The sequence below is a fragment of the Ictalurus punctatus genome, chromosome 2 (assembly GCF_001660625.3).
Source record: "Ictalurus punctatus breed USDA103 chromosome 2, Coco_2.0, whole genome shotgun sequence".
In the NCBI taxonomy this organism is placed as follows: Eukaryota; Metazoa; Chordata; class Actinopteri; order Siluriformes; family Ictaluridae; genus Ictalurus; species Ictalurus punctatus.
Genome location: NC_030417.2, coordinates 8,786,323 through 8,814,316, shown reverse-complemented (window position 1 = coordinate 8,814,316; position 27,994 = coordinate 8,786,323). Strand labels below are relative to the sequence as shown.

The window sequence follows — 27,994 nt, the reverse complement described above, 5'->3', positions numbered from 1 at the left end:
ATTAATGACTGCATTCCTTTAACCTCATATAGCATATCATCAAAGGGTAAATTCACATGCACCTGATAGATTATAATCCTAATCTCTATCTGTTTTTTATTTTTTTTTATTTGTTATGAGCAGCCAGTAATAGTGCAGATGTGGAACAGATGTTTTATTGAGTGATCTTGAGTCTAACTGCACAGTTCACATGGGGCAGGTCAGTCATAGAGAATGATAAAGTAAGCAAACAAAGCTCTCATTCTTTGCCAGTGGTTAGAAGTTTGACGGCTTTCTGTAGATTCTGGAGAGCAGTGGCGACGTCTTCATACTGTAACGCGCTGCCTGCATACTTGCAGTACTTCTGAGCTCGGGTGAAGTCCTCTGGTGTGAGACGCACATCACCTACGGGGAAGTTAAAGTCGTAAATGAGAGCAATAAATCAGATATACAGTGAGATGGTAGCTCTAACTCGTAACACAACTCAGAACTCCAAACACCAATAAACACAGAGAACTGTTCTGTAATTGGCCTCGTTTTTTTTTTTTTTACACAAGCTTTGTGAACCAAATGCAACAATGCAAACCAAAGGCTCAGGTTGATATAACTAAACGCTTGTAAGCACGATACATCATTTTGGGGTAGTTGAAGATTTAGACACCTCTCCCAAGAGTGGTTTATAGCAGCACAAGAAATATTTTGAATTACTTCCATCTGTACCTCTCTTCCAGCTTTTCACACCAGCTCTCACTTATTCTGAGCTGCTTGATATGAAGTAATGCACAGTTATTAACTAGGTTAAAAACCTGTTAGTGAGCTTACCACAGGATACAGTTTTAGCTAATCAGACAGCATGAAAGAAAACAAGATTTTTTTGTTTTTCCAATTAAACAAAAATTCATTAATTCAGTCAAAATGCTGTGATGTTACACAGCTGGTACTGTACACATTATTTTATTAATCAAGTGGTTTTGGGTCTCATCAAGATCAGGTGATTGAAGCACACCTGAGTAGTGTCAGTGACTATGTTTACATGGACAGCAGTAATCTAATTATTGACCTTATTCTGAATAAGACAATATTGTGATTAAGGTGTTTACATGAGTCGCTTTTAGAATATTCCTTTCATGTTCCTGTTTTACATGTTATAAAACATAGATCGATTAACGGCACACGTCATTACATCCCCACACCACACCATCCGACGTTCCCTCCAGAATTTCATGTATTGACATACAGTTCGTTTTCGTTATGGTACAGTATCCAGTTCTGGGTGTTTAATTTTTAATTTTACGAAAGCTACAAGTGCTTTACGTGCAAACAGACGGCTGTTTGAAGCCACAGGCTGCGTCTGAATCCGCAGGCTGCGTCTGAATCCGCATACTTAAGTACGCAGTTTCAGACGCAGCCGTGCTCTCTAGTTTGCCGTCAAACAGTTGAGCACTGCCGTGTGTATATGTGTCCTGTTGCAAAATGCGGTGAAAACTCCCACACGATGTTAATGGTGTGATTAAGGTGTGAACATGTCTGTAATTTGCTTTGATAATGAGACTAAAACAGGAATACTCCACACGTCTTATTTCGATTAATAATCGCTGTTTACATGGTAATTTCTTAATCTGTGTATCGTCTTCATCAGGTTAATATCAGATTACTGTTGTCCATGTAAACGTACTGAGTGCGTGCCTCTTCTGAGTCTGATGAACTGAGCATTTACTGAGAATAAATCATATGTTAAGGAGTTATTGTTATTATAAAATATGTTATTATACCTTGCTGGATTACGTTGAGGGGCAAGGGGTCAGTGACCGGCACAGCCCGGGGAACCGGAACTGGTTTCATGGGCTCGGCTGAACAGAAACAACTGTTAATCATCACATACAGTATCGTGCAAAAGATTTAGACGCAGTGTATTGATTAGAATATACACAGGATGCAACACACAGATGCACAACAATTACAAAACATTAAATCTCAAATAGCTGAAATGGAGTCAATTCTGATTTCAGCAGCCAAAATGGGACGTTTCTCTGTGTACCCCGAGCAGATTACAGTTCGAATCTATGGAAGTCTGAAGTGGGAGGAATGACAACCATCAGAGCACTGAGCACACAAACAGAAAAGAATCAATTTATGTGGGACTTGAGAAATCTGCTTTAGCATTATTTTGTTGTTGCATTAATTATACTGAGATAAAACAGACACCAGAACCTCAACTAAGGTAATCATCATAATGACGCCTCATTATCATGACAAATAAGCTGATTAGGAAGCACAGAGACCTGCTAATGAACCAAAACATTGATGACCCCTACTGACCATCCAAAGAACCAATAAGAATTCAGAGGGAGGAAATATGCCAAGCAGAAGTTCAGGCTTTACCTGCTGGATGAGGAAGATCTGCAGGCGTGTTGGCTGGAGCGTGAGAGCCAGGAGGAACCTGGATAGTGCTATAGTTGGGTGGAGGGATAGATGCTGGTCCTTGGTCTGCCAAATCTGCACTGGAGGAGGGTTGCGGCTGAGGTGCACCAAAAGACGCATAGGATGGACTACCAGCTTCAGTGCCGAACTCATCATCTATGTGGAGAGCATGTAAACATCAACACAGGATTGTACAACTTCTCACCTAAAAACTATTAGGAGCCAAAAACCAGCTAGCAAATTCATGAAAGGCCAATCAATCAAGTCTACTGGCCTCACGGTATAATTTTTCGCACGTTCTGGCACTAAAGTGAGTTTAAAACAACCTTGTTCGAGGCTACAAGTGGACTACATAACTATGAAGAGGACACGCTGTCGCACACGAGAACACACGGTCGCACCTGAGGACAGCTTAGTCCTGCTAGTGACAAAGTGAGCGAGGTAGTGAGATGCATCTCCCCAAAACAACCCCTGATTTAATGCCTATATTTTTCACATTGGAACAGAATTCAGGCGTGAAGGACGGCGCCAGTCAGTCTTCACGTCTCACAGATGAATACACAGGGTGCATAGAGGAGTTCATAAAAAAGTAATAATATTGCAGCTACGAGAAACTGTCATCAGTTAAGCAAAAACTAATTTCTATCCAGTTTCTTCAATTTTGCGCCACCTGGATGCCAAACTACATCCTGCTTGCAGCCCCAGAGCATCTCTTTATTAAAAAGATCCATTATCTATCATATACAGTTTTAAAAGCATCACCCAGTGCTGAATGACAGTGAGAATTCCTCTGAGCTTAGGTGTGCTGGCCCCAGTATTTCTGACCCACATTGCTTCGCCTGCCAAATTCAGAGAAATAACGGTGAGAAAATTGCAAACAGGTGGATATTATTACAAATGGGGCGAGACAGAGGAGTGAGATGTTTCTGGGAAACTGCAGTACTGAGCAAAAAATCAAATCACACTGTATTACTGTATTATATATTGTAGTACATACACCATACATCATTCTAGTCTTGGACCCTAATTACCTAGCATTGAATTCTAACCAAATCAGAACAAAGAATTCATCATCGCTGTGTATAAAATTAACTGCACCACAATGACCAGATATCAGAGGGAATAATTATTATACTGAGACACAATATGGAACACAGTAGCTATAATGAATGAAGATGGACCACAGGAAATGTAAATAAGCTTTCGAGCTGAGGCAGGGAACGAGACATTACATAAGGCGTAAGAAACACAGACTTCCTGCTGTAAGATGTCGAGGCTCAGTAAGATGCCGAGGCTCAGGAATATGCCGCGTTTATGACATCACTTTCTGCTGGGAACGCTTCATGTGGTTTCCACTAACCTAGCATGAGGTCAGTGATTGAGTGTGAAGGCTCAGCTACTTACTGAAGGGCATGATCAGAAAGAACATTTCAACAGCAAGACATACACACATACAAACCACACCCATCTTCGATTAGCTGTAAACAAGAAGGGTATGGAGCTGTGGTATAATTAATAATAAACAGTAATGATATGAGCTACGTGTGAAACTCTCACGCTGGGCCTCTGCACATACGCGTACGTGTGTGTGTGTGTGTGTGTCTCTGAGGACCCATAAGAAGATGACTTCATCTTTGACCTGCAGAATTCAGTTTAAACACGGTCCGCCCAGCAGATGTTATGAGAGGGGGAAAAAAAGCGAGCTAACCTGCCGGCTCGGCTTCATCTCATCTACCCGTGAACACAAAAATCTCCATAACATCCCATTACAAAACATCCCATTCTTAGGCTAAATCCTACAACACTGATGCAACCAGGCAATACTGCCTTTGTTTTTTTTTTGTTTTTTTTTAAATCAAGGTCATTTTATCCCCACATTTGAACATCTTCATATGTTTCCTCCTTCTGAAGGATGTGTGTTTAATATATACATACACAGCTCTACAGTATGTTGGTCAGACTGCCAGTCTATTATCTGCAGTATTTTAGTGTTATATGTCTGAGCTATACATACATGTAAATTTGTTTTGTGTCTTCACATGAACAAATGGTGTTTACCAAGTAAAAAGCAGCTCACCTTCTACATCACATCCTTTAAACTGTTTTGTGATACCATAATGATGCACACAAACGCATAAAGCACAAATGATTTATATATATGAGTATTTCAAAAACACTGGAATAAATAACAGAAGATGGGCATTAAGAACTCGGTGGAGGACCATCTCAACCTTCACCCATTCAGCAGTTCATTTCTGCACTCTTACAGGGGAAGGCAAGAGCTGAACTGGGAGCTGGGAAGTGCTCTCCTTTGGGCCTCTCACAATCTGATAAAGCGTACAATGAGCTAACCTTTTCTGCTCAGTGCTCTAACCATGAAGAAAAAGCTTGAGCCTGTGTGTATTTTCTTAATAGGAGACATAGTTGAGTTTGTTTGTGGAAGGACGTGCTGATATTATATCAGAACTCACCATACGCTTCCCCTTCCATGCCAATAGGCCCTGCTTGAGGAGTCTCACCGCTCTTTAGGCAGTTGTGAATGTAGGCCGCCTTCCATCTAGCATACTTCCTGTGCTCAATGTTCTGGATAGGTGGTGAGAGAGTGAGAGAGAAAGAGAGTGTCAATAGTGATAAATGATTAAGATAAGCAGTGTCATGGCACCATAACAGGAGCTGCGGGAGGAGATAAAACCAATAGTGTGTGGGCTTTGGGCTGATGATGAGGTCTTTACAGCTTCACACAAAGGGAAGCGGGACATGATTCATTTTATAACTCTTTATGACAACATAAGTATTTTAAGCAGGTTCTGTCATCTCACTCAGAGCAGGTCATGAGGATCTGTTTTACAGATCTGTTGTACAGGATTTCAGGGAGTTTTTTGTGCTTGGTGCAGCCAAAAGTGCTTGACTTTGCTGCGCCTGCCAGCCCCCCCCCCTTTTTTTGTAAAACTACTCGAATTGGTGAACTTGTAATTTTGAAAAATTCTCCTCCGAATTTTGCAAGGAGTTTCCTTGATTGTGAGTTCATTTCTGCAATCGAAAATCCTGGAGGGACTGGCTTTAAATAACTAGGCTCATGAACCGATTTTAAAAAACAATAGTGACTGCGTGAAAGCAGAGAGGCAAATCATTGCATCATCCATCCATCCATCTTCTATACTGCTTATCCTTCCTTCAGGGTCACATGGAAACCTCGAGCCTATCCCAGGGAGCATCGGGCACAAGGCAAGGTACACCCTGGACAGGGTGCCAATCCATCGCAGGGCACAATCACATACACACACTCATTCAGACACTACGGACACTTTGGACATGCCAATCAGCCTACCATGCATGTCTTTGGACTGGGGGAGGAAACCGGAATATATCAGCTCTGCGAACAAAAAGGAAAATAAAAAAATCACTTTTTTTTTTTTTTTATACAAGCACTGGCACAAAAATCCTAAATCCTCCATTTTCCATTTCACATTCTTAATAAAACTTGTTTCATCCACACATATGCAAGGGACACCAGCAGCAGGAGATGTGTGTGAGGATCTAAACTGGGAAAACTGGGGGGAAAGCTAAAAGATGTCAGAGACAGCACCGCTGGAGTTGTATACCGAGGTCACGGTCATAATCAATGATGGAATGACGTGCACCTATATGTCCACCAGTCTGGCTCAAATCGTGTAGACGAATGCTTCTGAAGGTCCACAAGTTGTGAAGAAAAGGACACGTGGATGACAAACTCATACAAACTGCAACAGACAGGTCCATTAATGTGGTCAATTTGTTGAAGCCAAAATATCATTGCTTAATCTGGCAACGTTATTATTTTTCAATCTGAGCAGTGTATCCACCTAGCAAACATCATGATGTTGTGGAAAATGTAGTTCATATAGCAGCTTGGAGACTGAAATTTCTAAAAAGGCTGTCATTTCTTCCAGGTCAAAACATCTAAACAAACGTCTACTATTCAGTATAGTATAGGTCAATATTCTCAAAAGATCAGTCCAGATTTTCTGCTGAAACAGAAGAAATGCAATTTTTCTGAACCCAATGCAAAGGCAATACATTTAGAAAAGAAGTCTGGGATTTTTTTTGTTTGCTTTTAAATTTTCCTTTCATGGATTGCATATGGACTGAACAGGTGACACACAGATTGTGTCACAAATTCAGCACCAAATCCAGCAAACGCCCACGAGTCTTTTTCTTCACTACTCAGGACTTGCTCGGACATACATTAGAGGTGAGTGTGTTGTAGAAATGCTTCCCTTCTAATAAGTAATCCAGTAAGGTACGACTCTGTGACCTGCTCAGTGAGCAGCCTAGAATGGAAGACTTAATCTGAGGCTCCATTGTCCAGGTTAACGTTACTCAGACAAGGCGCACTATTTAAACAGTGCAGCCAATCAGAACTCGATGGTAAGAAAATGTCTGGCCCTTGGAGGGGGTGCAAACAACACTCAGGGAAAAACTCCGTGTCAATTCTTAAATGCAGGCCAGTCCATTCTGTTTGGGGGAGAAAAAAGAAATAAAGAATAATAAAAAATAAATAACAAAAAAAAAAAAAGCAGCCATCAGTAGCCATGGAGTCGAAGACACAAAGGACTATTATGGATGGGTGTTGGAAAGAGAGAATCAGAGGCCTGAATGAGCCACAATTTCCAGCCACAATACAACATTCTCAAGAATCAAACATGTGAAACTGTGAATATCTGGAGTGCTGAGCCACAGGTCCCGGAACCGCTTCTGAGAAACAGAGGTTTGCCACACAATGGTTCTATCGATTTCAGAGAAAAGTCTGAGTCAAAACTCTATTTTAATGTCTTACCTCCTCTGACAACTCGCCAAACACAGACAGCACATCGAACAGGAGGCTTGAGGTGTAGAAAGACTTGATCATATTCCTGGGAAGAAAGGAGAAGATTTGTGTGTGTGTGTAGCTATACACGTGCAAAAAATAATAAATAAATAAAAACGAGCAAATACTGCCTGTGCATTCTATTAACAGGAAGTCAACAAATGTAACACAGTGAACATTTCCAATGTGGCACAAACAAACAATTCAGTTCCATCAGGACCGTAAGCCCAGTTCGTCTTGGACAGCATGAGTGAGGTATAGGACAGTAGAAAGCCCTTATTCAAATACGCCAACACTCATTGGCTGACAGCCGTGACCTCTTCCTCACTTTACACAAGCAGGGTGGTCTGCACAGATACCTCACACTCCTTCTCATCATCAGAGAACCTGAACTTCTCTTTCAAGCATTCCACTTCGGCATCTCACTACAAGACGCAGTGTGATCGATCGCCACACCTGCACGCCACATCACTCATCCACAGTAAAGTAAACTTGTGTGACCCAGATATGGTGGGCGTGGTCACATTCCAGTCAGAAAAAACTCTTACAAAAGTATGAGGCACAGATGTCCTGAAACACCCTGTAATGGCCCAAGACGTCGCCACGCCCCTATCAGAATGCATACTTGAACCAGCTGAAGGCTCCTGCCTTTTCGTTGCTAACTTGTGTATGCTAACTCAAGAGCTTCTCCATTTGAGCAACAAGTGAGTTCACGTTTGCTTATTACTTTAAGACAACTAGCCTAATCTAGCATAAACCCTGTGATCCCTGGCTACCCTGAGCGCAAGTGACCTAGTAAGGACTCTACGGTCAATAATTACCAAACATATAGCAGAAGGTATCCTTATTCATTTAATTCATCTTGTATTACACAAGGACCTTTGCAAAGTGAAGGGAAAAAAACAATAATATAGTTATTTAGTTAATTTTTTTCAGTGTTGGTGGCTGAATGTCTACTGCATGCAGAGCAAATAACCCTAGCACCCTTCCACAATCCCTCGCACATATTTTCCCCACATGCAATCAAAATATGAGACATGTGGCAAGAGATTATGATTTTCCTCTCCTGCATCTAAATATTAAATTTTAAATGTCTAGTTTTCTTGTAAGGTCCTGTGTAAGTCAGGTGGATGGTATTGCTTCCTGTAGGGTAGAATATGAGGACTGTGTACAGTACTCGCTGAGTAATAACCAATATGAACGTCAGCTGGACGATGGCCTGAGATACTGACACGCCTATACAGCAGGAAGAGAGCAGCTGAAATAACTCGAGGTGGCTTTCTGGAAGCTTTAAACCCCAACAAAAGTATATGACCAAATATTTCTGATTTAAATAGCTCAGACAGAGCCACAAGGTCTTACTTGTGGAAGCGACCTGATCGATCCTCGTTGTCGGCGTAGAGGAACATTTTTAGGGCATAGTTCTCGATATGGGCGTTGCCCACAACCTCTTGGGAGATGGATTCATTGGTGCTGAGCTCTTGCTTCATCTGCAACAAACAGCACAAAGCAGCTTGTTAAATTATTTGTTGAACTGATTACAAAGCAAGAAAAAGAACGCAGCATTTCTCACAGCTTCAAATAGACAGCATTCCAGGCTTTGGAATGTGTTGAGGCAATATAAAAAAAGTGTGTATGTTACTGTTAAATCCCTGCTGCAGGACAATCTGAGCAGCCTGGGCTTTCCATGACTCATCGATTCCTGGGATGCATCAGCTACTCTGGTTCCTCTCCAGAATCCCAATGTAATTAAAGTTTTCTGGAGACTAGCCCACACGTGATTAGCGGGCTGGTGTGCTGAGTATCTATTTGTTAGCCAGGGGAAAGTTCTACCAGCCATCACATTGTGTGTGTGTGTGTGTGTGTGTGTGTGTGTGTGTGTACGTGCATGCGTGTGAAAATAAGTCAACTTTTATTAAGGTCATCTTTTGTTAGTCATCGTTAGCTCTAAATTCTCTAATACGGACTTATCCATAAACTAGGTTTTTTTTTATTATTTGAAAACTATCCCATGGAAGCATGTAACGGCGCAACAGTAGATCAGTTGTTGAACAGGGTGAATGTGTGTCCTCAGTGGCTCGGTCCAAAAGAAAAGTTCCCAGGCCGAATCTAGTCATTATGCAAGGACTCTCCCTGGGGCTTATTACAAGTCCCGCAAGTACACAAGAACACTGGAGCCACTTTTAATTGGCTGACCAGCAGTACTAAAGAAGGCCTGTATTTTTTAAGGACAACAAGAGCAGAACAGTAGTTTCACCAGACCATGAATGAAGCATGTGGACATTTTGTGTCAGAGGCTCTTGGCCATGACTTTCAGTCCATAAACGGTACTTTACCATAAGGAGTGACCAAGAGAATTGGAAATATTTTTTATTTGAAACATACCTACAATTATTTTCAAACGTGAAACAGCAAACATAACCATTTCCTTGTTGGTTTATACATACATGTGAATTTTCATTGCATCTACCAGCTGTGGAATCTAGATAACATCTTTACAGATGGGTCAGTCCATCTCAAGTGGTTCAATAACTGTAAAGTTGGTTGCTTGACCATTTTTTTATTTTCCATTAAATGTTTTTTTTTTTTTGAGTGATTCCCTCTGTGTATTGGCATTGCAAAACCATTATTTTTTTGTTTGTTTGTTTGTAATTTTACTTGGTTTAACTAAGACAGCCTTCTTTGTGTCATGGCTGCAACAAATTTTGGTTACGGAAACCTCAGCTGTTTACAGAAACCTCAATATCTCAGCTCAGGAGGGTCCTAGCTCCTTGGATCTCTAGAGCGCATTACAAGGTACATGCACATATATAAACATTCTGCACATTCTTGCTCCTTAGGTTTAGAACTTAAGTTCAAATGTAATGCTCAAAATTGCTCACAGTTCCACTTTTAAGATCAAGTTTAAGGTCAAAATGGGAAGGATTCATGTTTCAATCTTAATTTTTTTAAAGACTGTACCTGCGTAAGAACAGTGTGCATACAGAACATTTCAGGTTTCTCTTTTTTATGGGGACGAGAAAGTCCTTTTTTTATTATTATTATTTTTTATTATTATTATTATTTAATTCCCCTCACTTTCAGGTTGAATATCTCTGGTGGGGGACCAGATACAAACCTGAAATTTTCACAGAAATAAGTCCTCTATAGTAGCATTCTACAGTAAATTGTAAGTTTTAGATTTCACTGGTTACAGAGAGAGGGCTAGTAAAAATCTTTGGAAAAGCCTACTTTATTCATGCATTTTGAGAAATGAACAGTAATATAAGCATAACAAATACTAAAAATTAACAGTATTTTGCAGTATTTATGTCTGATTGACCTACAATAGCTTATGCTTGTCACTGAGGTCTAAAATGTTACTACATTTGATATTGGCAACAGTAAAGCATGATCTATCACAGGGTTCTTCAAATCTGCAGAGTTTAGCTCCAACCTCCAAACTCACCTGCCTGTAATTTCCTAGTAATCCTAAAGTCCTTGCTTAGCGTGATCAGATGTTCAGGTGTGTTTGATTACGGTTGGAGCTAAACTCTGCAGGACATTGAACCTCGAGGCCTAGATTTGAATAACACTGAACCCTTGATTAAACTAAGTAAAATAAATAATAATTTTTTAAAAACCTAGTGCTTTTACAATGCCAATACACAGAAGTAATCACACAAAAAAATCGGAGAATTAAAAATGAAAAAGCAACCAGCATTGGACCACTTGAAATGGCCCAGATAATCCAAGATTCTACAAAGATCCCACCTCTCCAAATAAACAAACACAGCTCACACATACTGTACTTTCACTGCGTGTTCAGCATAGAGATGTGTTACTCTGACAGAGGAAATGAACGAGTATTTGAATTCCTGGGCAAGGGATCAGGTCTGACAATTTTTCCCCATGAGGCTCAGTCCTAGAAGATGCCAGGACAACATAAAATGCCAGTTTCTGCACATATGTGTCTGTCAGAGAGCACAAAACAGTGACCTAACATCAAATATTATTAATGTCTCAATGCCACGGTCTCAAACTGATCTTTCGCTCTATCCGAACGGGATTAAATGTACTGTCGGTTTCCCCTCCGTCCTCCTCTGAGAAAATTACAGACTGAATTATCTATTATCATTTCTCTAAACTCAGTGCTCATCTAGATACACACACAGATTTTCCATGCAGATGTTTGACTGCTGCTGCTTGCCGTATTTAGTCACATGTATCAGTGACCCTCCCTCAGATATTAAACCGCATCGCAAAATGAAAAAAAAAATTATGCTTTCGAAGAGGAACATGGGTGCTGAAACCTCGACCACACACACTAACTGGGAGAAAGAAAATAAAGGCATAAAGAAAAGCGAGATTCTGCAGGCTGATTAAAGTAGCTACCGGTATAAAATGTTACATTACTTTATATTCACATACACACAATAGCATCAACTATTATATGGAAGATAAATAAAAAAAAAAACACAAATGACTAGCTGTATCTCTGACAGCGATCACACGGTTGTGATGCCAACATCCGGGTTCATGCTGGAAACTCTCTCCTGCTCTGGTCAGATCATTGCTCTCCCGATGTGAGAGTTATCACCACTGAGGAGAAAATCGATTACAGATGTCCTGCTGATGAACGAACCCCATCCGAACTGGGCTTTACACTGTGTCCTTTAACTGTTAACTCACCTTTCTCTAAATGATCTGCTAAACAAAAAAGGATTAATGAACCGGCCACTCATTTTCTCACGCTACCATTCATGATGAATACAAAAACAACCTAAATAAAAACACACACACACAAACAGTAATGAAATTAATCCTATTTTTCTGATTCTTCTTTATTTAGTAAAAGATGTTCAGATTCACCATGATGTTGTCCTCTCTTTTCATTACTGGGGGTATTCATTTAAAGTGATTATCAGACACACTGAGAGACATGTGCAGACTTCAATCTCAGACATTTTATTTAAAACGTCTCATATTGATGGAACACTGATTTACTTAATACACACAATTATCTTATCAAGTGTTGTTCTAGTGAGATGGAAGGCTTTACTCTCTCAGACACCGATCAAGTTAGACTTTAGCCTCCCAAACTGGCCACGAATGCCTTCTCATTGCTGTTCTACTGTATTGTATTCACAGGCGACTCTTACCATCTCCAGCTGATCCATCAGCTTCACCAGGAACTTACGGCATTCTGGAGTCTTACTGTCCAGTTTCATCCCTGTCTGCATGGCATAAAGACGACCTGGAACACATGAAACACATGTGATAAACAAGATTTTACAGTGGAAGAAACACGATAAATAAATAAATAAAGTTGCGGTCGCAAGTTTACATACACTTATCATGGACATGAATGCCATGGCAATATTGGGATTTCAATCATTTCTATGAACTGTTCTTTTTCTGGGGCAGAATGATTGAACAACATACATCTTTAATAAAAAATAAAACAAGAATTTGGCTCAAGTTTTAATTCATTTGGGGTTTTCTGTAATCAACACAGGACCAAAATTACACATACCAGGGTCAAAAATATACATAAACACTTTGATTATTAATTCAGTGGTGCTAAAAGTTCCAAAAATATCCTTTAATTTGCCAAGACTAAGGCCTCTTAATTTCCTGTTAGTGATCGGACAGCTGGCCGTTCTCTGTGCCAACAAAACCTAATAAAAAGGGATTGTTTGACAGCACTCATTGGATTGACCAACACACAGTACTATGGGAAAGTCCAAGGAGCACACTGCAGATCTGAAAAAGATGATGGTGGATTTACACAAGTCAGGAATGTCTCTTGGAGCCATTTCTAAACAATTACAGATTCTAAGATCATCAGTTCAAACAATTGTACGTAAGTACAAGTTATTGGTAAGTGTAGCCACTTTGCCAAGGTCTGGAAGAAGACCCAAACTGTCACCCTGAGGTGAGAGGAAACTGGTTCGGATGGTCAGGAAAAACCCAGGAACCACCAAGGCACAGGCCTGCCATGAACTGAAAACTGCTGGAACATCAGTGTCACTGTCTACAGTCAAGCCAGTTTTACATTGCCATGTACTGAAAGGCTGCCGCCCATGAAAGAAGCCCCTGCTCCAAAATCGACACATTCAATAGTGTCTAAATTTTGCAGCTGACCATATGAATAAAAAGCCTTCTGGAGGAAATTTTTATAGTCAGATGAGACAAAGATTGAGTTGTTTGGCCACAATGACCAGAGGTATGTTTGGAGGTGAAAAGAACACTGAACCAACTGCTAAGCATGGTGGTGGTAGCATTATGCTCTGGGGCTGTTTTGCTGCCAGTGGAACTGGTGTATTGCACAAAGTGGATGGAATAATGAAGAAGGAGGACTACCTTAGAATTATTCACCATAATCTCAAACAATCAGCCAGACAGTTGAAACTTGGACGAAATTGGGTGTTCCAACAGGACAATGACCCCAAACACACATCAAAGCTGGTTGGAATGGATAAAGCAGGCTAACAATAAACTTTCCCAAAGTCCTGATCTCAACCCTATCGAAAATTTGTGGACTGTCAAGTCAGGGGCAGGAAACCAACCAATGTCATTGAACTTTACCAATTTGGCCAAGAGTGGTCAAATATCCAACCAGAATTCTGCCAGAAGCTGGTGGATGGTTACCAAAAGCTTCTGCTTGAGGTGAAACTTGATAAGGGACATTCAACTAAATATTAGGTGTGCTGTATGTATATTTTTCACCTTGTGTTGATTACAGAAAAGCCCAAATAAATTAAAACTTGTGAATAAAATTCTTGTTTTTTTATTAAAGATGCATGTATATTATAAATCCTAAATGAACTACTTAAACATTGTTTGAACAAATTAATACATAAATATACAACATAATATATCACGTCATATGTACATTTCAGTGGCACTAAATAAAACAAATACTACAATAAAGTTCCCTTAATTCAGGAGTTCGCAAACTAGAAGTCGCGCGATTTACAAATGGGGTCACAAGAGAAACACACAATCTCCCATTTTGTTTCATTTATTGTACAAATTAATATTAGAAATGTCAGATTTTTGCTAATATTTTGAAATAATACTCACATTCAGACAACCCACGTTTAAATGAATAGTGTGTGTGTTATTGTAGTCTTTTTTCAATATACTAATATTAGTGGATGAATTTTAAAAACCTCTCATGTCACCTTCAACCTTCAATCCATAATTAGTGTTCTGGATTTTCTAGATTAGTAAATATATTTTAATGTAAGGTCAGAGTTTTCATTTTGAGATGTGGCTCAGGACAAAAATCATGACGACAGCTGAAAAGTTTTAACTAGAGAACTAGAGCAGGTCAGTGTGCTTAATATTGCTGCACATAAAATCACTGAAAATTTGTACAGTTCGACTTGGAATCCTGATGGACAGAGATATTTCGGCTCTAGTGAATGTACATATTGATGTAAAGCTCCAGATATACACAAGATATACCACGAGTGTATGAGCTCACGTATTACCCAGGTTCCTATTGCTTCGCATCGGGCCGTATCACTGGCTTGAATTATTTTCCACTAGACACTTCCCACTAGACTGGTGAGTCAGTGTGAGGAATATTCCTTTAGTGGCTTATGTTACACGTATGTGTTTTACTGACATCATAACATGTTCAAATGTTACATTAGTCCTATATAATAAAGCGTGTTTTGGGGTGAGTTTGAGAAACTCTGCTTTAACTCATGTTTACTATTTTAGTTAACATTATCAAATCATGAACTTTGAGTGGGGAAAAAAAGCGCTAAAAGAATCAATAAATAAAGTTAAGAAAGTAACAAAACATGTATTAACTGATGTTTATTTTAATAAAGTATACCCGTATAGACTTATAAATGATTATTTACAAAAATTCGTATTACATAATCGTTGACTAAAAATAAGTCCACATAAATAATGAACGTAAATGAATTGGACGACTTGCTGGATAAAAGCCGCCAAGTCACCGCTGAGAACATTTATAACAAGTGTTCGTTTCCGCTCCTCGGGGACATCATCCACTAACGAAGACAAAGCCCTTTACCTCCCACACACTCATCAAGCGTAAACACAATGGAATGAAATGTTCCCTGAGGAAATTAAACAATCGCAGCTTTTTCATAGCTCGTGTGGTCTTGTGCTAAACTCTGTGTACACGTCCAGAGTGTCGTGTGTGTCACATTACAGACTATTTCTATAAACCAGTAAAAACACAGGTCAAAATTCTGAAGCTTTTTATACCTCTGTGCTTCTGACAATTAATTCGATCCCAACCAGTCGCACTTTCAAAATTTAACCGTTGTGACATTCAGTATGAATATTAACAACCTTAAAAAGTTATCTATAAGCTGGTGTGCTCCAAAAACCATGACAACATTCACATTTAGAAGATATACGCATTCAACATTACAGTACAGTAATGTAAAGTAAAGTACAGCACAGACTCTCCACCACCGATACGGATCAACAATTTCAACATCATTCTGCACTTCAGCTTCTCATCAGATTTTCTGTCCAATCAAACGCTCTAGCCTGGGTTGTGAGGCAAGCTAAATGCTATTGGCTATTTTAAAAGGGGGAGGGTCCCCACACAATATGTCCCGCCCTGACTTCCTGTTTCAGTAGAAATTATGTCAACACATCGAGTAACGCTGTGCGCTTCAAGGCACTTCACGGGACTTTAATCGATGCTTTTATCTCCTGCTGGATTTCTGATCGGAAGGTTGCGAGTTCAAATCTTAGCAGCACCAAACTGCCACTGCTGGACCCTCAACTGCTCAACTGTGTAAAATTAGATGAACGTAAGTCGGTCTGGATAAGGGCGTCTGCCAAAATACCATAAATATAAATGTAATTTCCTGGCCCTTTAGGAGGACTGGTATAATGGGCAGTAAATATTAAATCCAGTTATTGTACAAATAACCTGGAAAATATGTTGAACATGATTGAAAAATAATACCTGATGGAGCAGGTGTAATAAGTGGCTGAGAAACTCTGTTCGGGAGAACTGAGGCTCTGGGCCAGACTACTCGTCTGTGTTTAATCCTGGGCCCCCTGTCACTCCGCCCCATCCGTGTCTGCTCCCAATGGAAACCAATAAGCAAGTGCTCAGCACAGCCAGATATTATTACTGTGAGCAGAAAAATGTGCTGTGCTTCTAAAAAAAAGAATATCCATATAAAGCACTTTTCCAAGATGGAGAAATTTAGAAATTTATTATATTTACATGGAATTAGCGACATTTCTCAAGGACTCTCATGTTACCAGATCCAAACAAAGCGCTGAACGGCATTACATGACAATCTAACAGCAGTAGTGACTGCTCAGCTGAAAATCTCATGAGAACTAATGAGAAAAATACTTTAAGGTATTTATAGTGTTCTAATTCAGATATCAAGCAGCCAAATGGCCGAGTGGCCAAATCCAAATCCAGAGGTCAGGGTAAAACATGAACATCATCACTCAGGTAATTAACCTTCTGGCCACCACAGACTCTGTGATTTGTGTACATGGGTTGTGTACATTGTGTTCAGTGTTGTACTATATCTACCTGCATACTAGAGGTCCAGTCTTTACTACTGCATGTTTAAAATGTAAGAAAACACAATGGGGTGTGCTGTTAGAGAACAGATTTGATTATTTTCCTATAACAGAATATCCCAGAATGTTTTATTCTGTTTAGTTCACAACACTTTGCCATCTTTGGTCATTACCGTTGTTGGCATTACTAAGTGGAACAGAATAGCGGTCAGTGTGAGGGATCAGTGATGACTAATGCTGGAGTTTGGGACTCACAATTTGACTGGATTTGAATTCTACACTGAAAACATGTTCTGTTCAAGCTTAAAAACAGAAACTGATCAGTCCCTCCCAGATTTTGCAATCGCAGAAATTAACACAAATTCAAGGAAACGCCGCAATTTTCAGAGGGGCTTGGAATTTTTAAAAATTACTGCAGATGAGTCAAGTGACGTTGGGCAAAGCGCCCGTCGATCATGAGTACAGCTAAAAGGTTTCATTTATCAACAAACGCCACTGTGACAGAGCGTGCAAAACAACTTCGTGCAACTGCGATTTTGCCAATTTGAGTACTTTTCCAAGAGAGATTAAGTTACGTTGCAAATTTTGAAAAATGCCGCAGCAACATCAAGCATTTTTGGCAGCAACAATCACAAAAAAACTCAGCAAAATCCTGCATGGACTTTTTAATGAACAAGGACCGAAAACAGGAGGTGTGGGACCAAGTGACAAAGCTGAGGGAGCTTTTATAAGTTTTATAAGATAAGTTTTCACTGTCCTGCAGATGGCCATGTATTAAGCTTACAGGACAATGAAAGATCACGGGTAGGTGAAAGCTATAATTTACTGCAAGAAGGGGTGCGATTTGTCCAACTTTATGCAGGTGGGATTGGTTAGAAGTGCTGGTACTGATGGACCAAGCAGCATCCTCTTTTCTGATACTGATTTGTTATTAAACACAATCATACAATCAGTGGGCGGAGCCAGATAATGAAACACTTATCTACTCAGGCTAAAACACAGGACATGATTTAAATCAGACGATCAAAACAAACGTTAAGCTGTAAAAAATACACAAACTGACTGAAACAGCAGACTGAAGTTAGAGGGCGCTGCAGGTTAAGCGTCAATCTCTTACATTCATATGACAGGCTACCTCCAGCTCAGACTGGACCAGAATTATCTGCTTGAAATTACACGAAACCTAGTGTGGTTTAAAAAAAACAAACATTTAAAAAAATATTTTTCGCATTCAAACAATAGAAACCCTCACAGAATGCGTTATAGGAATTGTATGAGTTTTAATGGAAAATGTAATGGTCCTTGTGGGTCTCTACTGGTAATTATTTGGACCTACATCCTTAATATGTTAATACTTAACTTTGTAATGGTTTTAATGATTAACAACTGATGGTTTGTACTGGTATTTGTAGTGGAAACCATTAGAATTTCTATGGTGGTATCTATTGTTTTTTTCAGCACGGATGTGAACGAATATGAACTTTTAAATAGTTTTACTTTTAAAAACCTTACACCTCAGCAAAACACCACAAAACACCTCTATAATAATAATAATAATAATAATAATAATAATAATAATAATAATAATATTGTGAAAAAGGTTTCGATTTGATATTCTGGTCGTACTCCAGCGTAAGGTTGGCGTGTGACAGACGTATTGCGGGGACGAGTGTAAGTATTTTCACTGACATCTGCAGTGAGGAATGCCAGCCTACTCTCCGCTCTTCCAACTACAAGGAGCTCATTATGTGGCTTCGGCTCGGCTCTGAAGTTGGCCCGAATCCAGAGGAGCAGGAGGGAAACAATGCGAACTATTGCTTTGGACGATGAAGTCTATAACGTCCGGGTCTATAAAATCATCTTGAACAAATTTCTGTGGTTAATTAATCCAGACGGTGTAGTGTTAATCTTCAAAGGGAAGTAAGATCTACAGTACGTAAAAGGCAAATGGACTCAGAACTGCGTGTTCAGAAAACTGCGGTTACAGATCAGTTGGAATCGCTCAGAAGATATTTGTTCACGAGTATTATATTCATCACCGCATGAAGCTGCATTATGCTTATTTTCTTTTTTAAAAACCGTAATAACATGCACCGTAATTCATATCTCACTGAGCACCAGGACGCAGCTTTTTGAAGATTTTTAAACCTTTATTCTGGAGCGTGAAACAATTTCTTAAAAAGTTCTCCAGACCACAGATGGCTCTAAAGTGACATTACTCACTCGTCAGTGCTGACCTCATGTGGCAGTACAGCATTAGCCGACTTTTATAAGAAGGAAGCTGTGTAAAGTGCTTCAACAGTGAAGAGTAGATGCTCCTGCACCATATGATTGACCTTCATAGTAATATCTACACCAGGTTTTATTGGGATGACTTTTTTTTTAATGGATCTCAGTCTTTATCTAGTTTGTGGTTTGCAACACTCAACACTGTACACACTCTCACACTGTTTGGTTGAGGTTTAGTGGAGTGAATTAACTCCACCATTTTAACCATAATAGTTCCAAAACTATTATGTTACTGTTAATCAAAGCGAATGTTTCGTATCACAGGTTAGGATTTTTTTTTAATTCCCAAAAGACTGTCACTGACTGCAAATTCCAGATGTTTGTAGTCTGTAGTCGCTCTCTGTGTCATAGGCGATTGCTTTAAGACGACACGTGAAGCCGGGTTTTCTTCACCTCATTACAACGCAGCAATGAAATGTTTACCAAAGTGAACATATGTTATCATCAGTGTTGGTGGAATTTAAGATTTTAGTGAATCAAATAATCAGACCTCTTACTGTATCAGCTATCGCACTGTTCATTTATTAAACTCAAACTATTTTCAGTGGACAGCACAGCCTGCGTGAAAATCACCTCTCAAGTCCCGGATATAGTGCTGATTGGACTCCAGTGAAGCTTCTGTGGTTTATAGGAGGAAAGATTATTGCTCATCGTGTGACATCATTTTGAGACTCGCACAGAAGCCGTGTTTTTTAGTTGTTGTTTTTGAGACACACCCAGAAGCCGTGTTTTTTTGAGTTGTTGTTTTTGAGACACACCCAGAAGCCGTGTTTTTGAGTTGCTGTTTTTGAGACAAGCCCAGAAGTCGTCTTAAAGTTTATTGGACTTCGCTTGTCCCGCCTCTGGACGCATAAACCCTCCTTATGACGATTGGTAGATCTCTCAAAGGGGCGGGACCTCGTAAACTAACTGCACCGGTAATGAACATGACCGACTACAAATGAAACCTTCACTATTTTACAATCCGCCAGCCTCCACTGCTCTGTGTATACATGCGTTGCATATAATCTGACACGTAATTGTGTGCAAACTAGGGATGTCACGAGAACCGATACTTCGGTATTAACATTCTTAAAACGTGACGGAACTTGTTTTTCTGCACTATCGTTGGAACCGATTTTAATGGAGGTACCGGAGTTGCAATTCTTCCGGACCTGATGGGGGCAGCAAATACACACAAGTGTTTTACTCGGTCCACAAATTGTGAAGAAGAACACCTACAAGCACACGGGGAAAAACTACAGAAGATTAGCTTAGCTTAACAAGTTTAGCTCCGCCCCGACTCGTTGAGAGGAAAAGAGAGGAAAGTTAGTATCGGTTTCCGGTGTGCAACCGATGCTATCGTTCATTTCAAACAAAGTGAGGAAACACTTGGAATTTGGCAAAGCTGAATCCTAAATACGAACCCTATATTATGTTTGTTTGAGGCAGCTGGCATTGTAGCTGTGAAACCAGCTGACGTTATGCTCCATGTAATGTTAGCGATAGCCAGTTATTTGTTAACGACGCTAACGCATTGCAGTGTTATAAACTACCTCCTAATGGGCCACCATGCATTGCCATTCAGCCTGTGTCCTGTCAGCAACATGTAGCCTAATGTCATTATTAATTATTCAAATGTTCATGCTTTTAAGAAATCTTTTTGGCCTGCCACCATATCAGTGAATTTAAACTAATGCTTGCATTCAGAGTATAAGGGGTGTGTGCGCGCGTGCGTGTCTGCTTATTTATTTATTTTTATACCACACCGTGGTAGCGACTTTGGTATCGCATACTTTTGTTGGCATCGGTACCGACTACTAGATTTTTGGTATCGTGACATCCCTGTGTGTGTGTGTGCGCGCGCACGCATTTAGGAGTGCACCTCCACTCATTGTCAGACAGTGTTTGATAACTAAAATACCCCCCTCTCCCTCTCCCTCTCCCTCTCTCTCCCTCTCCCTCTCTCTCTCTCCCTCCCTCTCCCCCTCTCTGTCAGTATCAGCCAGAGGAGGATGTCCTCCAGGAGGGTTTTTAATTTATTTATTTTTTATTTTATTTTTATACCACGCCGTGGTATCGACTTTGGTATCGAGTACTTTTGGTGGTATCTGTACTGACTACTAGATTTTTGGTATCGTGACATCCCCAACTAAGTCTGTTGTTTCTGAATCTTGCGAATCTGCGTAAGCTGAACAAGCTAAAAACACAATGCAGCCTTATGAATGTCACCTAACTCTAACCACTGCTCTATTATAAACAATTCAAACTAGTAATCCTTTAAATAATGTAAGGTGACGGTATTCTGTAGACTTTTCCAGGTTCTGCACATCTGTCTTTATATTTCAAGCCGTGAAAGCTTTAGGGTTGACTCTTATCCACCGCCCCAATTAGACACGACTTGACATCAGGGTATGAGAATGGATTAGTCAGTGGATGAATAGTGAATAATAAACTTCCAGCTTTCTACAATGACAAGCACATTGTTTTGTGGGTGGGGCAGGTGACATAATGGGGTGGGGTTTTGAAAAAGTGACCAATCACAGGAGTGAAGACATGACCCAATCTCTGCCCTCAAAGTGACACACATGATTGTCTAGAATGACAGCGCGCGCGCGCGCACACACACACACACACACACTACTGGAAAAACCGGGTGGTTTAGAAGGAAAGGATGTTGCAAAATTTCGCCATCATTCTTACACAAGCTTGTAAACAGTAAATGTTGATTAATACTAGCTGGGAAAACTTTATATGAAATGATTCAATACAGAAAGTTAATTAATAATACCATGAGTTTGTATAAAGTAGAGATAACTATCTAGCAGCTATCTAACCACCATGTCTCTTGTAATGTTTAATTAACTCGCTTGTACAAAGTAACAAACGGAGTAAATAAGTGAATCGGTTAGTGAACCGACTCCTGGAGCGATTCCCTGCTTTACACAGCGTTAAGTGTGAAAGAGTAAACAAGGCACTTACAGTAATACGCTACCACCGGGTCTCTTTTATCATGTTCCAGCGCTGTTCTGTAATGATGCTGGATGGATTTTAATTGCGGTGGGACAGCCATACTAATACAAAATGTCCAGTAATGCTCTACAAGCCCGGACAAAAACAAGCAGGAGAAGGAGTCGCTTCCGGGTTTGATGATTCAGGAAGTGAGCAGTGTGTTGATTAACACGTCAGCGCCCCTATAGGCGCGGAGGATACACAGTACTGTATCATCTGACTAGCATAGAGCTTCCCAAACCGTCTAGCTCCTCCTTAGAAATGTTGACGGATTTTGTGTGCTAATACTTCTTAAACCTTACTGAGAGTCACTTTCAGATAAATTACATTAAAAACGAATACGTGTTATTTTAGACTTTTTTTTTTGCTAGCCTGACACGCTGCAACAAAAAAACATAGGCTGCTTACTGGAATAAAGTTGGTTTGACGTTGGACGTTCGATATTCGCAGATATGCGGACATTAAGGGACCGTCTCTAAAGTTACATACGACATTGTTATACACGTTTCTAACTTCAGTAGCATTGGAAGGGAATGACATACAGTCATATAACCAACCGTAAAGTGTTCATCTAGGTGCCAGCTATAAGGAACACCTCATAGATTTTTGATATTTAACAAAATAAGTTATTAAATCATATGTACATATTGCTATGTATTTCACTACAGAATGGGCTCGTACACAAAATATACCATTATTTAAAGCTCAATAGCATTTGAAGGGAATGATGTTCAGTCATGAAGCCAACTGTAAAGTGTTCATCTAGGTGTCAGGTATGAAGCACACCTTTTACATTTTTGATATTTAATAAAATAAACTATTAAATCACATGTAAATTAGACATGAATTTCACTACAGAATGGGCTCATACACAAAATACACAAAAGATTTTTGATATTTAACCCTACAACGCATGAACCAAAAAAACCTTCACAAATGCACAAAGTGGGTCAAAATGACCTGTACTGGATTGAATGGTTTTCTTAAAAAAATAGATGTCCTATTAATTAAATAATTCATATATGTATGTGTATGTATATATATATATATATATATATATATATATATATATATATATATATATATATATATATATACACAGTATCTCACAAAAGTGAGTACACCCCTCACATTTTTGTAAATATCTGATTATATCTTTTCACGTGACAACACTGATGAAATGACACTTTGCTACAATGTAAAGTAGTGAGAGTACAGCTTATATAACAGTGTAAACTTGCGGTCTCCTCAAAATACCTCAACACACAGCCATTAATGTCTAAACCGCTGGCAACAAAAGTGACTACACCCCTAAGTGAAAATGTCCAAATTGGGCCCAATTAGCCATTTTCCCTCCCCGGTGTCATGTGACTTGGTCTCAGGTGTGAATGGGGAGCAGGTGTGTTAAATTTGGCGTCATCGCTCTCACACTCCCTCATACTGGTCACTGGAAGTTCAACATGACACCTCATGGCAAAGAACTCTCTGAGGATCTGAAAAAAAGAATTGTTGCTCTACATAAAGATGGCCTAGGCTATAAGAAGATTGCCAAGGCCCTGACATTGAGCTGCAGCACGGTGGCCAAGACCATACAGCGGTTTAACAGGACAGGTTCCACTCAGAACAGGCCTCGCCATGTAAATAGACGTATGAGTGCTGCCAGCATTGCTGCAGAGGTTGAAGGGGTGGGGGGTCAGCCTGTCAGTTCTCAGACCATATGCTGCACACTGCATCAAATTGGTCTGCATGGCTGTCGTTCCAGAAGGAAGCCTCTTCTAAAGATGATGCACAAGAAAGCCTGCAAACAGTTTGCTGAAGACAAGCAGACTAAGGACATGGATTACTGGAACCATGTCCTGTGGTCTGATGAGACCAAGATAAACTTATTTGGTCCAGATGGTGTCAAGTGTGTGTGGCGGCAACCAGGTGAGAAGTACAAAGTCAAGTATGTCTTGCCTACAGTCAAGCATGGTGGTGGGAGTGTCATGGTCTGGGGCTGCATGAGTGCTGCCGGCACTGGGGAGCTACAGTTCATTGAGGGAACCATGAATGCCAACATGTACTGTGACATACTGAAGCAGAGCATGATCCCCTCCCTTCAGAGACTGGGCCTCAGGGCAGTATTCCAGCATGATAACGACCCCAAACACACCTCCAAGATAACCACTGCCTTGCTAAAGAAGCTGAGGGGGAAGGTGATGGACTAAACCCTATTGAGCATCTGTGGGGCATCCTCAAATGGAAGGTGGAGGAGCACAAGGTCTCTAACATCCACCAGCACCGTGATGTCGTCATGGAGGAGTGGAAGAGGACTCCAGTGGCAACCTGTGAAGCTCTGGTGAATTCCATGCCCAAGAGGGAATATATATATATATATATATATATATATATATATATTCATACACACACACACACATGTATATATATATATATATATATATATATATATATATATATATATATATATATATATATATATATATATATGGTTGTTGGTTGTGTGACTGTAAGTCATTCCCTTCAAATGCTATTGAAGTTAGAAACGTGTATAACAATGTCGTATGTAACTTTAGAGACGGTCCCTTAATTTCCGCATATCTGTTAATATCGAACGTCCAATGTCAAACCAATTTTATGCCAGTGGCTGCTTATGTACAATTACAGAGTTGTAGAATACTGACAATAACCAGGCTTCCTATTACAGCTAGTGTGTGAAATTTTAAAAAGGATAACTCACTAAAAGTGTACCTTCATGTGTCCCCTGCTGGAGGAAAAAAACCACAATAGAAACCATCACAGAAATTCTAATGGTTTCCACTACAAATACCATTTAAAAAAATATCCACAACTATTAAAACCATTACATTACCATTATTGGTTCTTAATGGTATCCACTAGACCAGTGGTTCCCAAAATTTTCCAGGGCAAGGCCCCCCCGAAATGGCATTAACATTTGACCGAGGCCCCCCTTTTGCAAGATGTCTTTAAAACACATTAAAAATACAGACTTCGGAATATATCCCCCTTTTTTATTTATAATTACTTCTTACATCTTACATTACATGACAATAGGAATTGATTGTGAGTGCGTGTGGTTGTCTGAGAGTGAGACAGAAAAATCATGTATTTATTTTTTTTTCACACCAAATTGTTAAGGCCCCCTGGGCGCCCCCTGGCGGCCCCCACTTTGAAAACCACTGAACTAGACATAACATTCCACCAGTAGAAGGTAACAAATTGCCCGTAGAGACCCACAGGGACCATTAAAGTTGCCATTAAAAACAATACAATTCCTATTCTAACAATTACACATTTTATGAGGGTTTCTATTGGTTTCTTTTGTTTGTTTGTTTGTTTTCCAGCAGGGTCCTCTGTAAATTGTCAAAGAATACATGCACAGAATATAAAACAATCTAATAGATGCATAAACTGAAATTATCCCATTACAAGATCCAAATGAAATAACTAAAAATTGGTTTTAAAATACATGTTTTTACATATGATAACCTTGATACTCCTCAAATGTTTCTCCTCATCATTTTTCATGCCAAATATAATAATAAAAAATAAAGTATTACGTTTATTTTTTCATACGGTCAAATTTAATGTGTCATTTATGGATGAGAGCATTGATCTGCTATTCATTTATTAACTTATTTTATGTAATAAGAATGTAATAAGAATGATACATTTAAGCCATGCCCACTGTGTATTTGCAACCCTGTTAGTGAAAACCTCATTTACCTGGGTAAAGGAAGAATATTAATAATAAGATACACAACAAAAAGGAAGTTTCATTAGCAAGACCCTTTCTAACAGCATGGCCAAGAGAAAAGTATGTAAAGAAGATAAAGTCTGGCGTCTATATAATCACGTCATCCCCAGGAGATGTCACTAAACACATAGTCCTATAACGGTCCTGCTCAGTTGTCTTCATGAATGTTATCTGGCACCACAAGATAGAAACTCATGCAGTGCTGCAAACTAGGCTCTAGATTGTAGTCATGTATGTCATTCAGTGTACTTAGATTGTCATTCAGTGCACTTAGATTCACTGGCTAGAATGGAGCTGAAGAGCTGAACTATAACGTTCTAAGCCACTTCTACACCTAGGGTAGCAAAGTTACTCATTCTCAGGAGACCCACCTTAAACCTTCAGACTACCTTACATTCTGAAGAGGGTGAGTAGGTCAGTTGTATTGCTCTGCATTTTCACAGTAGAAATCTTTATTCATAAATCAACCTTGTTTTCAGTATATAAAATGATATATAGATTTATAAAACAGGTGTTTTGTTATTGTAACTGAGAAGGGCTATGGCTAATGTATATGGCACTAACTGGGACAATGAGTGCTGAGTTCCCTGACTAGAACTTAGACCAGCTCTTACATGGAGGGGTCATTGGCCTTTGGCTTTGTCTAAGCTCATACAGTAACTCCAATGCTCTCCTCTATTCATAATACATTTTAACATACAGACGTTTTTCTTCTAGATAACCAAATTACGAACTGTATGAACCCTGTTGTCATTTCTGATTATGCAGCAGTTGCAGTTTTTGCTATGTAAGCCTGCACAGGTTACAAAAGTAATCTCTAACAAACATCTCTAATCACTCTCTGAATCAGGCTGTGTTCCCCTCATGCCTCAAGTCCACAACCATCTGCAACTTAAAGACACCCATTATGGCCCATATTAACAGCTTTTTCTCTACATATTAGATGTATCATTTTGTACCACAAGAATGAGTGTTCAGCCCCCTCCCCTCCTCTACTCCGTCTTCACCTTGACACGACAATCATTAGCCTGATCATGCACATCAGGGCAATTAGTGCAATATTAATTTTATTTCTGTCTTGTATGCACAATATCTGTTTGTTTTGTAGTTTTGCATTCTTGTTGTTTTGTACTGTATTTGTATTTGCACATATCTGCACTTTATTCCACATAGTTTGTACATTTTCTGCCATCTTTTTAAATTCTTTATATTATATTATCCTTTATCTACTTGTATGCAAGTAAATTCTGTTTTATGTACATTATGTAAATTATGTAAGCTGTCACTACAAACAAAGGCTTCTCCACTAAGTATTAAATAAATTTCAGTTATCATGTTCAATACTTTTTCCTGTGTCATTCCTCTTTATTTCACATAACTTTATTTATGGACTTTAATGTTGTGAATTCTTTATATTTCCAGATTTCATTAGTTAATACTGATGCCTGGTGAAAATTTCATGTGAATAGCCTCATTGGAAATATATTTACTGAAAAAAATATTGATGCGTTCAATACTTATTTCCCCCACTGTAACCGCAGTTAAGTTAATTTCAGTGAACCTTTAGAATAAGAATATGACAAACTGATCTAAAACATTATCAGATGTGGGAAATGTCTTTTACAGAATAAAAACACCAGCACACACAAACCTGTTGTAACCCTTACATACATAGTGGACAGATTACAGTGATAGAGCAGAAAGAGACGGATAAAGATGGGTCTTTACTAGAATATGTAAATTAGGAGAGTATGTAGAAAACAAAATACTTGTTTATTTGCTTAATAAGAACAATGTCATTTCAGCTTGAGGCAGGACAAAGACATGTGCTATTAAAACTTACTGTATATTTTTCACTGCTTATATTTCTCCTGACTCAGAAACCCAATCTAGCACCACTGTGTTCCATTTCACTTAAAGACAAGACTTAGATTTTTATTTTATTTTATTTGATTGGAAACAGTGTTGTTCAGAAATGAACCCTTTCTTGCACAGCGTCCATGCTGATATACAGTCAATTTAAGGTGAACAAAATTTCCAAATGAAATGTGTATTTTTGCACCAGACTCATATGAACACCTTAGTTATTATTATAAGCTTTGTTATTTATTTATTTATTTTTATTTAATGTTGTTGTTTTTTTTACCTCAGCTGCCATC

The 27,994-nt window shown here is 39.3% G+C and overlaps 1 protein-coding gene across 1 annotated transcript; it reads right to left on the bottom strand.

Moving 5' to 3' along the window:
• Nucleotides 1–109: 109 nt before the first annotated feature.
• On the bottom strand, nucleotides 110–22,193 carry vta1 (vesicle (multivesicular body) trafficking 1). Its single transcript, NM_001200480.1, is given in 8 exon segments — nucleotides 110–384; nucleotides 1,752–1,829; nucleotides 2,362–2,556; nucleotides 4,872–4,983; nucleotides 7,217–7,292; nucleotides 8,609–8,736; nucleotides 12,388–12,482; nucleotides 22,031–22,193. Coding segments are annotated over 8 exon segments (921 nt in total). The 5' UTR covers nucleotides 22,122–22,193; the 3' UTR covers nucleotides 110–238.
• Nucleotides 22,194–27,994: the final 5,801 nt, after the last annotated feature.